At 32.6% G+C, this 18,190-nt stretch overlaps 1 protein-coding gene across 3 annotated transcripts in view; it reads left to right on the forward strand.

The window, feature by feature from the left end:
- Window positions 1–18,190, forward strand: part of LOC145268344 (lysine-specific demethylase 2B-like) — a 221,407-nt gene that overhangs the window by 164,930 nt on the left and 38,287 nt on the right. For 2 of the 3 annotated variants that reach the window (XM_080123854.1, XM_080123852.1), the window contains exon 2: window positions 17,831–17,969. In XM_080123854.1, the coding sequence (XP_079979980.1) occupies window positions 17,831–17,969 (139 nt within the window). Of the gene's footprint in view, window positions 1–14,875; window positions 15,128–17,830; window positions 17,970–18,190 lie in introns of those variants that run through there. The other variant, XM_080123855.1, reaches the window with a different exon arrangement.

An 18,190-nucleotide genomic window follows, 5' to 3' on the forward strand; every position in this document is an offset into this window, starting at 1 on the left:
AAATGTTGTATAAAAAAAAAAAAAAAGAAAAAAAAGCGAAACGAAACTGACCTCAACTGAAACGAAACAAGCATTTTAATTATCTGATAAAAAAAAAATTAAAAAAAAAAAAACTAACTTCGAATTTTCGAAAAAAAAAATGTTTATCCCTTCGAGTTCATCATTTGCCTTTCCCCAGAAAACTTCTTTTTTAAGTCCAAGTTTTCACTTGGGAATAGGTCTTTTACAATCAGTCTAACTGTGGCTGTTGAACTAAGGAATGGTTCTATTCATTCACAGACAGCACGTTCGCCTTTCCAGAATAACGTCTCTGTTAGGGGATGGGGTGTTAGTTTTAGGCTAATTACCTGAGGTACCCCTACTGGCGAATACTAAGGCATATTTTGTAGGTCAGAAGAGTGCACTTCACCCAGTGCATTGACTTTTCAAAACTCGCACCTATGTTTAATCTCCCGCGGAGGAGGTAAATTAATGTACCTATTTACTATGCCTCCCCACGGGACAGAGTTAGACACCAGGGTCGTTTTTTAACGTGGAGAAAAGGTACAAAAATAAAAATTGTCTCAGTCGTGAAGGATTTCTCCTCCACTGAAAGAGAACAAGAAATAGAAGTGCAGCAATGCAGCATCTGAAGAACAGATACTACACTTTGATCTTGTTTATATATTTTATTGAGAAAGAAAAAATTGAACATAAAAAACGTACAAAAAATTCAATTCAACAAAATTAGGCACAAGGCCCTACAAGAAATTGGGAGGGGGAGGGTACAGGGTCTTTTTGACTATGTAACTGATGAGACTTTGAAGTCTTACTCTTGACTGGCAACATTTACCAAAATACCTCAATCACTCTGTGGATCCTAATCTAACTAATAACCCCAGCGTTCAATGTAAAATTTAACTCTGTACAATTTGTATATTCATTTCTGTATGTTGTGTGTGCATTTTTTTTTTTTTTTTTTTGTGTGTGTGTGTGTGTGTGTGTGTGTGTGTGTGTGAGAAAATAAAGTTCGATTTCATTAGAAAGAGTTCTTGAATTAATTGGCATAAAATGTTCGTGGAGTGGGAAAAAACTAATGAAAATGTTCATTTAAAAAAAAAAAAAAAAAAAAAAGGAAAAAACTACTAATGTGTTGTTCTTGACCAAAAGGCCAAGCTCGTTTCTTTGTTTCTATTTACTTGCCCCCACTCCCTTCGCACATACACTAGGGCAGAATTGTCATGGGTAAGCACAAGGTTAAATTTTTCATGTGGGAGATAATACAGACAGCTTTCCTCAAAGTTATAGCGATATTAAAGTTCCGCGTGTCGTTGTTTACATACATTTTCTGTTGAATGTTTCCTTTCACGGTAAAACACCCGGGGAAAGCCTTTCTTATTTAATATTTATTACTTTTAAATAAGCAAACGAACTTGGTTGTTATTATTTATTTTTCAGAATCGTTTTATTTCTAATAAAAAAATATATTAACAGTAATACTTTCAGTTTTGTTTCATCCCCCCTCCTTTTAAAGTTGCTATTTTTAATTTTAAAAAATCCAAAACAATTTAGAATAAAGAGTAGTCTTATTTCAACATTTTTTTTTTCCGAGCTGAATTTGTTAAAATAAGCAAAACAAAATATATTTTGAAAGTAGTTTACATTATTAAAATTATTTGACCTTTTTTTTTTTTTTCGACTTATTATAATAGTTTTTATTTTTACTTTGAATAAAATATGTTCATAATATTTTGTATAAAAATGCACTTAAAAAGGTTTGAATAAAGTATATATGTATAACATTTTATTTGAATGAAATATGCATCAAGTGCTCTTGAAAGTCAAATCACAACGTAATATTAGAAAAATAAACAAATATTTTACTTGTTTGGAATTTATAACATAAATATATTTTGGAACTAAACTCCATCCTCAGTATGTTGTTAGCTCTGAAATATATTTAAATTATAAATTTCAAACAAGTAAAATATTTGTTTTTCCTAATATTACGTTGTGATTTGGCTTTCAAACGCACTTGATGCATATTTTATTTTATTCAAATTAAATCAATGTTTCTATATGGAACTCACACCCTTGACGATATTTTATTTAACTTTAAACTTAAATGATTTTGTTTTTAATAAGTAATCTTGTCTGTCTGTTTGTCTCTCTGAGAAACAGTCTCTACCAAACTCTATCAATTTTTGCTAGTGTATACACTAGCAAAAATTGATATTTTTATTTATGCAGATTTCAAATTTATTATTAATCAATTCTCTATTGATTATTAAAAAAACCCAAAATGAATCAGCTAGAATCGAAACCTGAACATTTAGCACTCCAATCTTATTTGTTACCATATAAGCTAACAGATATCAAACCTGTAATGCTTAACTGACTTTAATGTTTATATATATGCATATCTGTGCATGCATAGAGAAGCACTTAACTCTACTTAGACCTGCCGAGTTTGGTAGAGATCGTTCTGCACATACAGACAAGGTCTCTCTCACTCATTCATTCACACTCACTCATTCACTCTCACTCACTCATTCACTCTCACTCACTCATTCACTCTCACTCACTCATTCACTCTCACTCACTCATTCACTCTCACGCACACTCACTCTCACATGCACACTCACTCTCACACGCACACTCACTCTCACACTCACTCTCACACACGCACACTCACTCTCACACACGCACACTCACTCTCACACACGCACACTCACTCTCACACACGCACACTCACTCTCACACACGCACACACACACACTGTTTCTGTCTCTCTCTCTGTCTGTCGCAGGCTACCCAGTCATAAAATATGCTTATATATATTTTAATTTATGCACATTTCATATCTATTATAATTCTTGATTGATTATTATATTGTGCCCTATACATAGTAGTGGCCATCCCATCAATACGCTTGAATATATTGTAACTTATGCAGATTTCGTATTATTATAGAGTCAATTCTCCTTTTATTATTATATGCCTTGGCAAAATTATGGGGCACCAATGAAAAATCGAAATTATGATTCAAACTTATACATTTAAAGGTTAAGAATAATAGAGTAAACATTAATAAATCTGATCTAACAACACTCAATATTTATGTCCTTCTTTTACCGTTATAACAGCTTTTATTTGTTTTTTGCATATCATTGACCAAGTTGTTGTAGGTGGTAAGATCTATTTTCTGCCACTCTTGATGAAGTTTGGCCTTGAATTCTTTTTTTTGATGAACATTGTCACTCTTTTTGCATTCTCACTCTTTTTGCATTCTCACTCTTTTTGCATTCTCACTCTTTTTGCATTCTCATTCTTTTCCTTAGATGGAATCACAAAGTTTCAATAAGATTTAGGTCTGGGAATTGAAGGGGCCACTTCATCACTGTAACCCCCCCCTTTTTTTTTCTCAAAACAACTTATTGAAACTTTTGACCGATGGCATTGTTGGACGATTACAACACTTAAAATGTTATTAAATATTTTAGTCAAACAGATTTAGTAAACCTAGTCCAGCATGTTAGTATAAATTGTGGAGTTCATTCTGCCTTCACATGTATACGACGTTCCAATGCCTGAAGAGGCCATGCAGCCCCAAACCGTTATGCTTCCTCCTCCAAATTTGACAGTTGGAACCTCGCAATGAGGATGAAAGGTCCTCTCCTTCCCTACGGCAAACATAACTCGCTCCAGAGGTTGTAAAAATCTGATGAAAAAAAAAAGAAGAATTTATTACAATTTTTTAATAAATGTTATGGATGTATATTCACATAAAAATTTCAATTATTCTTTCCAAAGTTAAGGAAATAGAATATTAACTTACTTCAAAGTTACTTTCGTTAGACCAAACAATTTTGCCCAATCATCAGGTGTCAAATTTCAGTTTTCTTGTTGGTCTAAGACGAGTATGGCTTCTTCCTTTCTTTCCATCCTTTTAACCCCACTACTATTAACTTTCTTCTCACTGTTCGAGATGATGTTTTTCGGAAGCTCCGAAAAACTTTTCTTCCTACCTGCAATGGTTGCTTTTTTTTTTTTTTTCAAAGATCTGTCTTCCCTGGCGATTGGAGACTCTTTACAGCCTTGTCCTTCTCTGTTTTTGAAAGATTTCGTTTCCTTGTACCTATTAATCATTGTTTGAACTCCCTTCCTGGAACATTCCATCTTCCTGATAATTTCGGTCCTGGATATGACCTTAAACTATATCCAGTGGTGAGGCCCAGCTTGCGGGCTTTGGGTAGTGTGGAGCCACCCTTTAATTACCATTGCTCCCAGGTCCACTCTGACCCGGAGTGGTAGTACCTGTTAGGGTCCCAACTATGGGTTAAATAGAAATCTACTTGAAAACAACAAATGTATTCTATTAAAAATTTTTTCTTCAAAATCTTTGGATTTCGGCATTAAATAACCCAAAAAGTGTTGATATGCTGCAAAACAAAAACAACCAACTAATCCTGGTAATTTCTACCGGAGAATGTCCTTCATCAGATAAAGCAACAATTTTTTCCATTTTAATCTCTGAAAGCTGCTTATTTGGATGCATTTTCAATTAAATATACTATTATAGCACTGGTAGGAATCAAATATTACCTGAAAAATAATAAACAATCTTTAGTATGACAATGAATCATTTTGAATATTGGAATAAACTTATTATGAGACTCAGCTAAAACCTTTCAAAGAGGCTTTAAAGCAAATAAATACTACAATTTACTGTTAAATATTTTACATTTGCTCTCAATTATTTACTGTAACCTTTAAATACATAGGTTAAAATTAACTCGATTTTTTATAGGTACTCCATAATTTTGACCATGGCTGTATAGTAGTCATTTCAAAAGTAAAAAAAAAGAAGATATATATGACTTTGGTGTCATCAGCCAGAATTGAAACCAAATCTCTTGCGTTATTTATTACCGTGTCCATACTTAAAAACTCGTAAAAAACGTTATTAAAGATATAAATGTATATTTGCATGCGTATAAATAACCTTTAATCGACCTACACATGCTAAGTTGCAATTTACTTTAATTTTGACTTCTTTGCAGCTAGTTTTACTGGCTAAAAACGAAATTGAATTTGTTCCACTGGACCAAATAAATAAATATATATATATATATATATATATATATATATTATATTTTTTACAAGGTGATCACCACTTATCAAGGCCCGGAAGCTACTCAGGGATAAGGGTTATTGCATGTACAGTACGTTAGTGTGGGGGTTTAATACAAATGTCTACTTAAGAGGGCGGTTCATCAGGAATTTGTTTACGTTGGACTTTAAGACATCCAGGTTGTAGTCAGGTGGGAAGTTATAATATATAAAAAGTTTCAAACCTGTAGACCAAAAGTTGGATGAGTAATTTGGTAGATACCATTTCTCGCACACCAACTAACAAATAAAGTTAACATTAAAATTGTGTCTGTTTGCCATGTTGTCACTTGTCACTATCTCAGATTTTAACCTTATGATGCTATTTCTAGCAAACTTTTCATATTCAAGTGAAAATAGATACTTTGTATGAATTTATTTTTGTGTTATGAGAAACAGTTTTTAATTGGTGTTTTCAGTAGCGTTCTGGAGGCCTCCTGAGTTTTTCAGTGCTCACTTTAAAAAAAAATGATTTCTCTTCTGGGGGAGGAGTAGACACTTGGTTTTAGTAGTGGTGTGGGGGTACCCTTAATATTATTTAGTGCTTTCAACACTGCTCTAGAGGCCCTTCGAGTTTTATTTTCTTTCACTGCTCACTTATGAAATTGCGTTGGCTTTATTTATTATATTTTGCTTGAAAGTGGTAGATGAACTTGATTTTAAATCAAATAAATTCAGAATGAGAGATAAAGAAATAAGTTTTAACAGAAATATGTCCATCACGGCTTTGTTATTTATGGCCCTGTTCAATAATCTGAAACAAACTCGAGTAATAAATTATAAATACAGTAGGGCACTCGGTAAATAGTATGTTACATAAAAATAGTGCTTGATTTCCTAAATGTAACCAATGCCTATAATAATGTAGTAGGCCGCTTGAAACATGGTAGATGCTGAATCTAAATGTACTCCATACTCTTAAATACGTATGGTATGCGTTATAGCATAATTTTTTTCTTAAGTTTTATGTTGATTTGAACAGTGCTCAATACCTTACATAGAATATATATGTAACTAACCTGGGTGCCCCGGCGTTGCCCGGGTCTTTGGAGGTGTGTGTTGATCAAAAAAGTCTTAGTAGGTGGGCAGGCTCGGACCTGTAATGTGAAGACGGAAAAGAGTGAAAGAAAATCTGACGTCTTACCTTTACTCCATGACACGACCAGAAGTTTGGAACGTTAAAATTAGGCAAAATCAATTCAACCGATATGATAACTTGCAAAAATGGCTTGCAAAAAATCGACTCCTCCTTGTAGAAAAGACTCTGGTTGACGGTGAAGGAATTAATGTTTTTAGCCAATTTTTCGATATTTTTCGTTTGAAGGGTCAAGCTTCAAAACGATACAGATCTCATGAAAATTCATCGCCTATGTCGAAAGTTTTAGGCAGATATACACACATACATACATTTAAACAAACAGGTGAGATTTACATTATAGATTAGTAAGGGATACATACTGAATGGAAAACTGTTTAATACGTTAGATAGAGCACTGTACACATTGTAAGTGATATGTCAAATCTGTCAGTGTTCAACAAGTGTGTGTAAATTCGGTGTTGCTTAGAAGCAATAGCTTTAAAACTAGAAACTCGGGTGGATTTCTCACGTTATAAGTTTTTCAATACATTAACACAAGAATGGTCTAGGAAAAGAAAAATGGGAGTATATTGATGCGAGGGTTAATATAAAGATGTAACATAACACTAATTCCGTTTTATGTTCTTATGGCCTCGGCAAACGCCGGATAACCTTGTTGGTATAAGACTTCTTGGCCTTCGGGCAAAGATCAAAGTGTAGTAGCTATCCTTCAGATGCTACACTTCAATTTCTTGTTCTCTGTCAGTGGAAGAGAAATCCTTCACGACTGAGGCAATTTAAAAATTTTTGTTCTGTTTCTCCACATTAAAAAAACTACCCCGGTGTTTAACTCTACCCTCATGGGGAGGCAAAGTAAATAGGAACCTTGTTGGTATTTATTAAAAACTAGCGAGTGATACCCGGTGTTTGGAGGTGTGTGTGGAAACCCCGGGGGGGGGGGGGGTAAAATAAAAAAATAAATATGAGGATCGAACCCGAACCGTTGAGGCAAAGTTGTAAATTTAAGTGTGAAAAAAAACAAAAAAACGTGCGACGTTAACCATTGCCCCACCGCGAAATGCTAACGGAAACACGTTTGAATTTATTTAATTACTTGCCCGTTTTAATGAGTTAATGAGGTCAAGTTTGACTGCGGGATTTTTATTTTTCCCAAGATGTTATAGGAAAAAGACTAACCCACATGCGGCGAGCGACAAATGTTGAATATTTATCTTCCCGAAATCGAGCAAATTAAATAGACAGGCGAGCTTCGTTGTTAACTGTGAGATATTACGATTTATATGTGATATAAAAAGTTTTAAAAAGTTGTGAACCGACTGACCGCTTCTCTGAAAAAAGCCTTTTGTAGACATACAGAAAAAGCGAACACACATACATACATACATACATACATACATACATACATACATACATTTTCGCTTTTATATTTATAGAAGATAGATAGAAGATAAAAACATTCTGGAAAAAATAATAAATAAATAAAAATACAGCTAAGTTCGTTTGCTTTTTTGTTTTTGGTAAACATTAACCAGAAAAGACTTTTGCAGAGTGTTCACTGTGAAGCAGAACGTATGCAGAAAACGTATGTAAACAAAGACACGTGGAACTTGAATCTTTTATATTGGATGGAAACAAAAATAAAAATTCTCCCAGTCTAGAACGATTTCTCCCTTATATATATATATATATATATATATATATATATATATATGATAGCAGTGTTATGTGTTTTTCCTTGTTTACATTTTCTTTTTTATTTATTATTAATCAACTATTTATTGGCAACGAATTATTTTAAAGAAATTATTTTAAGGTTTACCTACTCATTTGTGACTTATTTGCGCACACATGCACAGGGAGATATCAATCATATCAGTTCTTATAGGTGCCACAGGGCTTATGAAGAAGAACCTGAAGTCCTACTTAACTAATATTCCTGGTAAACCAAATGCCTGAAGAGATCCAGACAATTGCACTTAAGGGAACAACGAGGATACTAAAGAGAGCTCTCGGCTGGTTTCAAGAAAAAGCATGGCAATATTGGCAGCTGGTTTGGCTGCCTCATACTCAACATTATAATCTTCAAAGGAAGAAAAAAAAACATGCGCGCATACACACACACGTTTAATATTTCATATAATATAAGATATAAACATTGGCAATTTCTAAAAATTCTGTTCCCAAAATCAAAACCACAGAAACGAGTATAGTTAATGTAAATACGTAATGGGAGTTACCAGCATGAGTACGAAACCGCATAAAAATATTTTATTAAAAAAAACATATCACAAAACAACAAAAAAACAAGTAAAGCCTTAGGTGTATCAGAATTTGTGTAGGAATTTTTGACATCCCTAACACGAAACTGCGAATAAAATATAAAAAAACTTGTAATTTCTTTTAAAAGTGGGTTGTTTATTTTCTTTATGGATTATACTTCCAAAATAAACTATTAAAGTTGTTTTAAAAGTAATAGAAATATTTTTTATTAAAAAAAAAAAAACAGTAATGAAATTAATTGAATTTTAAGAGTTCAGTATTTTTTTGTTCGTTTGTCTGTTTGTCCGTTCGTTTCTCCGCACTTTTCTCAATAACTACGCCTTGGAATTTTAAAAAATTTCGCACAAATATATGACATATGAGTAAAAAAGTAACAGAACGGATTTTCCGGGGAAAACTCTGCCCTCCATCCCGGTGCCTTTTGGGTTAAAATGGCTAAAATTGACACTTTTGTGCTTATTAAAAAAAAAAAAAAAAAAAAATGATACCTTGGATTTTTATAAAACTTTCTGAAAAGTTGTAATTAACTGATTTCTATATAATTTTGTTTGTCTATACTTTGCGATAACTCTTGAGTGTGCCCCAGGGGCGCTTTTATTTTTTGGAACTAGTTTACCATATTTGTCCAAAATTTTCTGTGTATGTTTATTTAGCAGTTTTGCATGATGCTGAACTCAAATTTAAATATGTTAAGAGCTTGGTGACTTTTGGGGCTAAATTGGGGAAGTGTAAATGATAGACTTAGTCATTTCTTTTATTGCGTGGTGCAGAACTCAATTTTACATATATTAAGGCCTAAAAATGCACTGTTTGTTCATTTTCACCAGGATTTGACGTCCCATTTTTTTTATTATGACTCGTTCACTGTGCATTCATGGGGGACCATGCATGCTTCACTTGTTTTTATGTTTTTTTTCTCCTACTTCTTTCCTACTGTACCTATTTACTATGCCTCCCCACGGGACAGAGTTAGACACCAGGGTCGTTTTTTAACGTGGAGAAAAGGTACAAAAATAAAAATTGTCTCAATCGTGAAGGATTTCTCCTCCACCGAAAGAGAACAAGAAATGAAAGTGCAGCATCTGAAGAACAGATACTACACTTTGATCTTGACCAAAAATGCCAAACTGTAATTAGACAAACAGATCATTTCAAGCCCCACTCCCTTAATTCCGTGTTTAAATTTTATAGTTTAATATATTTTTCAGCCTATAATTCCAAAATAAAATTAACATTGGATAAATGCACACACACACACACACACACACATATATATATATATATATATATATATATATATATATATATATATATATATATATCTTGGAAGTTTTTAACCTTAAAAACTATACAAAAAAATATTTTATATCACTCGTTAGAAAACCATCTAGTCAGTAAGACATTTAATCACCTGTAATCACTGCATCAACTCGCTCTCGAATTTACTATAATACCAATAATTTATTTTTCAAGGGATCATCAGTTGTTTACCATGAAACACTGTTTCGGGTATTTAAAAACAATACAGTATATTACATCATGGCTCCCCAGCAGTGTTGATCAAACACCACCACCCTTAATCTTAGGAAGAAGACATGTTTCAAACATTTGATCCAGTTTTCTATTCTTAATTGCAATTACTAACCTTTTCATACTATAAAAATGAATTTCTTACCTGTGCGATTCATCAATTTCCACATTTAAAATGGATTATATTTATTTGCTGTCCACTCAGCAAAATGTGGCACAGGGGCGGAAAGTGGGAACCCCGCAGGCTCCCCTAAAGGAGGGGCACTCCTACAATTTTAAAAATTGCCTGAGTAACCCCGTCGGCATTCCCCGGTCGGGGCGCCTCAGGCAGCAAGCAATAAACTTGCCCCACCGGAAAGCCCGGTGGCAAGGCCTGGGAGGGTGGACCTCCTAGGTATTACCCAGGCGGTGTACCTCAGTCCAACAGGTGCTGGGCCGGTCTCCGGCCCCTCACCTGTTGGGCTGAGTGTCAAGTGACGGATCCTTGACTGGTACTATCCATTTGAAATGGATACATTTTTTATTTTTTTAATTTATCAGTCTTGTATTTATAAGATTAGGATGAATCCATTTAACTACTTATCACCCCCACTATGATTAGTATTTAGTATATTTGCATTCTTATTTAAAATTAGATATATATAAAGGTTAAAAATATTTTTACATATATACATTTTTATTTTATTTTATATATATATATATATATATATATATATATATATATGAGGCTACCCTAATTGATGTTCAAATATTAATCCATAGATACATCTCCTTATAATTGACTAGCCTGAGTGGCTGATATTGCCCGTGTGTTTGGATGTGTGTGTTGAGCAAAAAAAAAAAAAAGTAGTAGGCAGGCTCAAACCTGTACCGCGAAGGAGGCAAAGAATATGAAAAAAATAACCTGACGTCTTTGCTATTGTGCCCATCGCCAAACCGAAAGTGACATAGGCTTAAATTAAGGCTAGACAATCGAAAAGAAGGATCACTTTCGAAAATATCGGCGAAACAAGTGATCACCCTTCCCTGTAAAAAAAGTGCCCAGTTGAGGGTGAAGGAATTAATGGTTTTGGCCAATGATATTTGTCATCTGAAGGGTTGAGCTTCAAAATGATACCAATCTCGTGAAAATCAGTCACCTCTGTCGAAAGTTTTAGGCAGACATACAAACATGCATACATACAATTAAACAGACGGGTGAAATTTATGTTATAGATGTTTTTATATCTATTTTTACAATTAGCACATTTGATTTATTCATTAGGGCCAAGGCATCAATCATAATGCTTATTTATTTCAACTAATTGAGATTGTACATCAACATTAAAATTTATAATTACAGTCTAATTTCTAATATTCTTATTTACTTGCTTTGCAATTTATTTATCACTGAAAATATTTTATTTTTATTAGCAAGGTACCCGGCGTTGCCCCGGTGTTTGTAGGTGTAAAAGAAAAAAAGTGTTTCGAACCCGTGATGAACCTGAAGGCGGAAAAGGAGGTGAAAGAAAACTTGAACTTTTACCGCAACACAACAAAGCCATAGGAAGTGAAAAGCATTTAAATTTAGCGATGTCAATCAAAAAGTTGACTTGCAGAAACGAACATTGGCTGGAGGCCAGTTCAGCTTTCTTCTGTTTTATTTATTTGTTTCCTTCACAGTGTTAGGGAAACCCAACTCCCCACAAAAGGGAGTGTCCAAATGAATAGCAATTGTCTGATATGAGGGTTTCCCCACATTGATCCAAACTAATTGCTTTCTGGATGTCTAACTGAAACCACAGTCAATAATTTTCCCCATTCTTTATCTGTGCCTAAATCAAAATGTAGATTCCATGAACAAAGCTTCTTTAGAAGTGCACGCCTGTGGAACTCTCTTCCGTTTGCCTATTTCCCACCTGACTACAACTTGAATGTCTTCAAGTCCAACATAAACAAATTCCTGATACCCCCCCTTAAGTAAGACACTTTATTAAATCTCCATTACTAATGATTACTACGATATTATCCCATTGATTACTGTACACGTAATAGCCCTCATCCCCGCATGGATTCTGGGCCTTTATAAGTGGTGACTACCATGTAAATAAAAACAAAAAACAAAAGAAAACACCCTGACACAAAAAGCCGGGAAGCTGCCTTCACTTTCGATTTAGTTTCGCTTTTATACGCAAAAAGCTGAACAAACATGCGAGAGGAAGGAATAGCACGAATTTTATAAAAAAGTCCATGTAAATAAATGTAGATACGACGTGCGTTCGCAAATCGTAGATGTTATGATCTAGGGAGTATATAAATAGTTATAAAACATAGAACCCTGGTGAAAAAAGCCTTTGCTGGACATACAAAAACGCACGCAGCCGTTTTGTCTTATATACATATATATACACTAGCAAAAGTAACCGTCGTTGACTGGGTTCAAAAACAGCCTACAGAAAATGGACTCTGATTTATGAAAGTATGATAGGTTATGAAAAGGAAGGGTTTTAAAGAGATAGCTTCGAATTTGAGGGTATCAAAATCAAAGCAAAATATGATGAAAGTAAAAATAAAAAAGATAAACCCCATAATTTATTATACCATACCTGTTCACACTGAAACACTTATCACAGTATTCTGTGAATCTATATTAAAAAACCTTGTTAAACTTTGTGACATTTCCATTCTATGGAGGTTAGGTGCAAACGAACACCCCATAATTATATTATACCATATTTCTTCAAACTGAAACCTAATTATCAAAGTATACTTACGCAGATAGATATGAAAAGTCTTTATTAAAGTTTGTGCCTATTTCCATTCTATGGATGCCAGGCACGAACGCAGATCCCACAATTTTATTATACCATCCCTATTTAAGTTAAAACATACTTATCAAAGTATTATTATGCAAACGTTGTTTTTTTTTTTAATTTTTAAATTTATTTCCATACTAGTATTATTATGTAAACGTTTTTTTTTTTTATTTATTTTATTTTTAAATTTTTTATTTCCATACTTTGTGGACCAGGCGCATACGCAGACCCCACAATTTTAATGAATCATCATTATGCCAGATCAAACATACCCATTCCTGTGTCTCGATACATCTTCTATCATTATATGTGACCAGTTTTCTATAAAAGTCAACTATATAGGAGCCTATTCGTGACCAGACACACACGCAGACGTTCAGCTTTAAAACTAATGTTTAACGTTTCCAAATATTGCAATTAGATCAGTAGTTAGAACATTACTTCTATTCCATATGCTAATTTAATATTTCATTTATTATCTACATATAATTATAGAATATAATTACTAGCTTCTGGCTATCGATTTTAAATTAAATACTACATTATGTAAAATATATCATCATAGTATCTTTCCTTATTAATTTTAAATATAAATCTGATTATAATTATTTATAATTTAATATCTTAGATTTATTTTGTTATGATTATTTTATGTTTATTTTACCTTATTTAGTAATGTTTTTACTTATTTTTTTTCACAAGGAATCACCACTTACCAAGGCCCAGAGGCCACTCGAGGATAAGGGTTAAAGAGTGTACAGTGGTCAAAAGGACAATATCATAGTAATCGTTAGAAGTGTAAATTTGGTAAATGGGAGTACTTAAGGGGAACGGATCATCAAGAACTTGTTTGGTTAATAAGCAGTTAGTAATAACAATCAATCTGAACTGTTCAAACTAAATCGTGAGCGGACAAACTGACCAATGAGAAGCCTGCTTATTTCTGTAGAATTTCTCACATCGTTTACAATACGCATGAGCGTGCGGTAGCATAAACGGAGATTGTTAAACGTGCACTCACGCACCAAACTGCCTTCTCACATAACGTAGTAATCTTTGGCGGACAATTTAAAATTAGATGAAAAGAAGTAGTTTTCTAGATGCAAGCATAAAAAAACACATGAGCACGCTTGCGTGTACAGAAATGGTTACCACTGATAACGTGAGGAATTACACGTATCTGTATATAGATTTTTCTTTATTTTTGTTTTTCGATTTCCTCGTGTCTTTATTGAAAGATGAAAGCAGAAAAAAAAAAACAAAAACAAACAAAAGAACCTTTTAATTAATAAACAAACAAAGAAACAAAAAAATGCCCCCTCACTAAGTAACCAGGAAGTGGGTGCTAATTTTTAGTTAAATTTACATGAAGTGACTGATAACCTACTTTTGAAAAAGTAATTTTTACATATCATGAAAATTATTTCTCTGCGACGGAAACGGTTAGCAGATTCGAGTTTAGCACACCAAAATTTACAAAAAAAAAAAAAATTTTTTTTTTTTATACAAATGTGAGACGGGCTTTAAAGTAAAATTCTATCAAAAAACCAGCAACTTGGTTTCTCTCTGGCCATCGCTATTTAAAGTGTTTTAGACAAATTTTTACTGAAATAAAAAAAAATGCTTTAAAAACAGTTTACGATTATTCTTATTTATTATATTTAAAAGCAATAATTTTTAGCAAAACATTGTGCGGAAATGAATCAAACAAGAAATTATGGAATATAATTAGGCGAGGTCGCCAACTTAACTAACACCGTTTATTTCCTATGACGGGCACGGCGTAAAGAGGCAATAACACACGTGATCGCCATAAATTAATGAATTTTTTTTTTTTATATATATATACTCCCGGCTAACGCCGATTAAATATCATTTTTTTTTTTTTTTAATTTTTTTTTTAAATTATTATTAAATATAACTTAAGGGATCTTAATATCGCATAAGTCCGGATATACGGAACTCCGGATATAGAAGAATCCGGGTATGCGAAGTAAAAAAAAAAAAAAATTAGCTTGTCCCGGAAGTGACGTCACTCAGTTGGAGGAGACATATTGAATTTACAGTCTCGTATCAAATTTTTCCCTTGAAGAGTTTGTTTGCTCTTCAAAAATTCCACATTGCAAAATGGCTAGAAATCGAAACTATCATTTGCACAAAAGAAGACACTTATTCAATCAGACGTTAGCTCTTATTATCTATACATTAAATAAATAAAATTTGTGTGCGTGTAGTTTTTGTTTTTGCATAAAGGAATGCCAAAATGTGCACCGTGAGTATCTTATAAGTTTTGCATTATTTTCTTTTATCATTTCTTTTTAGGTCATACGATATTTTAATTTGTGTAAAATATAACCAATATATTATCATATAGTGTATTCTCGGTTATAATATATATATATATATATATATATATATATATATATATATATATATATATGCTCTACTTTGCATTTTTATTTTTCACTTTCTTGCCCTCTTCCTTTTTTTTTATCAAATTATTTTCTCTTTTCTATTTTATTCTTTTTATTTTTAAATAGGATTTTTTAAAGATCAATTTAATTATCACTCCATCGTTTGATGATTAGGTTAATAATTTAATCGGTAATTTTCCAGTATAGATTTTTTTTTTTATCGAGGTTCAACTGTGGCTCGTGTGAGACTGCTATTTTGATTTTCGTTATAACCTCACAGGCTTTGCATTACACACGCACACACGCACACACGCGCACCCACAGATAGGTAGAAGAGTAACTTAGCTTGCCTTTGTTAACATTCGTTTTTTGACCACTTTACGTTTTGAAACCAAAGAAAGTAACCATTAATCGAATTTTTTTTTTTTTTTATAAAACTATAACTAATTTTTATTAAGGTAATGTTGTTTTTAATTTATTTAGGCACGTGCAAAATGAATAGCCGATGCTGCTGATGCTCAAAATGTATAAACATTTTCACCCTTTTTGTACCTTTTCTCCACGTTAAAAAACGACCTTGGTGTCTAACTCTGTCCCGTGGGTGGGGAGGCATAGTAAATAGGTACTTAAAAATTCACCAAAAACCAGGACGTGAAGCAATTTTAATGAAATTTTCAGTAATTTACCAAATAATGATCACAGAATCTAATAAACCCATTTTTTTTTTTTATTTAAATCTTAGTGGAAATTATTTTGTTTAAACAAAAATACCTTTTACTAAAGTTATGATTTTCAGTAGTTAAAAAAAAAAATGTCTACGAGAACATTGTGACCCCCCCCTAAAGTCTGTATTAATGATTCGATATAACCCAAAGAAAATTAATTTCTCGAACTTCCTATATTATCATTGAATTAAGTATTATTTAATATTTTTTAGTATGAAAATGTTAATTGCAATTTTTTTTTTTTTTTTTTTTTTTTAAATTACAGGTTTCGCATTAATTTTTATATGGAAGCTTCTGATATTTTCCTTGCTTGCATGAATGTGACACTTTTAGCGTAACATATTTTTTTTATAAATTTGTAAATATTATGTATTTTGACATGCACTTACAAATGATTATACCACTGATAATATAAGGAATTAAATTGTTTAATATCTGGAAAACTACTTGTTTGGGGTAAATTTTAATGCGGTATTTGTTTCTAGCATACCTACAACCCTAGAAAATTCGTCATTTTATAAAACTGATTGTTAAAGGGAAAAGTAAAAAAAAAAAAAAAAAAAAAAAATCTTTCATGCAGCCCCCCCCTCCCATTATCAGTAGGTAACCAGAAAGTGGGTGTTCATGTTATGTTAAATTTATAATAAGAAGTGATCCCCATGTTTTGAAAACGTAATTGCTTCATATCGTGAAATCTATTTTTGTGCGCCATCATTTTCAGCACCCCCGAAAACCTATAAGTCGTCATTGTAAAGGTTATTTTTGGAGTTGGAAAGAATCTAGATGTTGACCAAAAAGTTATTCTATTTTTCTTCTAAAAAGTAAAATAAAGGAATCAATAAATATTCCATAAAGTAACAAATTCAAGATCATGAAAGGCTAACATCTTTATTTTATGCAAAAAAAAAAAAAAAAAAAAATAAAGTGCAAATTATTTATCTGACACTTGCTGTTCTATCAATAGAAACATATATATTGGGTTAAAATCTTTTTATTTATGCAAACATTTTTTTTAACCGACCATTTGCAGACATTCTTTGATGGAGACCAATTAAATCTCCTCAATCATCCATTAAAAACAATGGAAACCTATTGATATAAAGATTCCAGAATTCAAAGAGATGTACCTGAAGAAGATTGGAGTTTACATCATCCAAAACGTGAAAATAACAATCAAAAATGAGAATAGTAGTCCAAATCATCAATCCTCATCTAAAAAACCATCTGTGGTAGTTACATAATTAAAATCTATTTTCTTTTGCATTTGCATGTTCTCACTCGTTAAGTGATTAGTAAAACTATGACAACAGCATATTCTTCTCGTTTTTACTCTCGAGTATATATTCAACACAGACACAGTTAATCAACCGCGGATCACATCACTCTACATAAAAACATATAAGATATCAATGGATATATACCTGAGAATCAAAACAAGGGAAAGAATATGCTGTGGTCATAGCTCTAGTGATTAGTATGTAATTCGGTGCAATACAACAGGCATATTCAAACTAAACCACCCTGTTTACAAGAGGTCATATTATTTGGCTTTGCCTCTCGCTGAGACTTAGGCGAAAGGCAAGGTAAAAAAATCTGAACACAATTTTATTTCTACATGCATGTCTCCTGACTTTTAATAACTCTTTCCAGACCAAGTTTTCTGTTGAATAGAAGTCAATTTAAATAGTAGAGAAGTTTGTCCCTTTTAATTGAAACTATATAATGCCAATACGACCAGCTCCTCATCAACCCAATCTTTAACATCGTTTGTTTCCCTTCCGTGTAGTATATATGTGGAATTTATAAACCATTCACTTTTTTTTTTTTTTTTTGTAGCGTGCCAAGGAAAGAAAGCATTATACAGATGAAGACATTGATGATGATGAGATTGAAGGCAAGAGGAATTATGTCCTCGATGACAAGTTACACAGTGTCCAGTTCGAGGGGGATTTCGTGATGCACATGAAAGGAGATGGTATGTGTGAAGTGAATTTATATAATCAGATTTTTTTGGTTTCATCGAGGATTTGATTTTGTAAAAATCAGAGGCTCCAGAAACCCGGGGAAAATTTCTGCTTACTAGCTCCAAATTCAAAAAGCTCACCATACCAAATTTTATGGGAAAAATATGATGCTTGTCTCGAATAAAACCTAATTAAAACAAACCAAAAATGCAGAAAAAATCTTTGATGTACA

Source organism: Euprymna scolopes, chromosome 43 (assembly GCF_053919585.1).
Source record: "Euprymna scolopes isolate OS-2025 chromosome 43, ASM5391958v1, whole genome shotgun sequence".
Lineage (NCBI taxonomy): Eukaryota > Metazoa > Mollusca > Cephalopoda > Sepiida > Sepiolidae > Euprymna > Euprymna scolopes.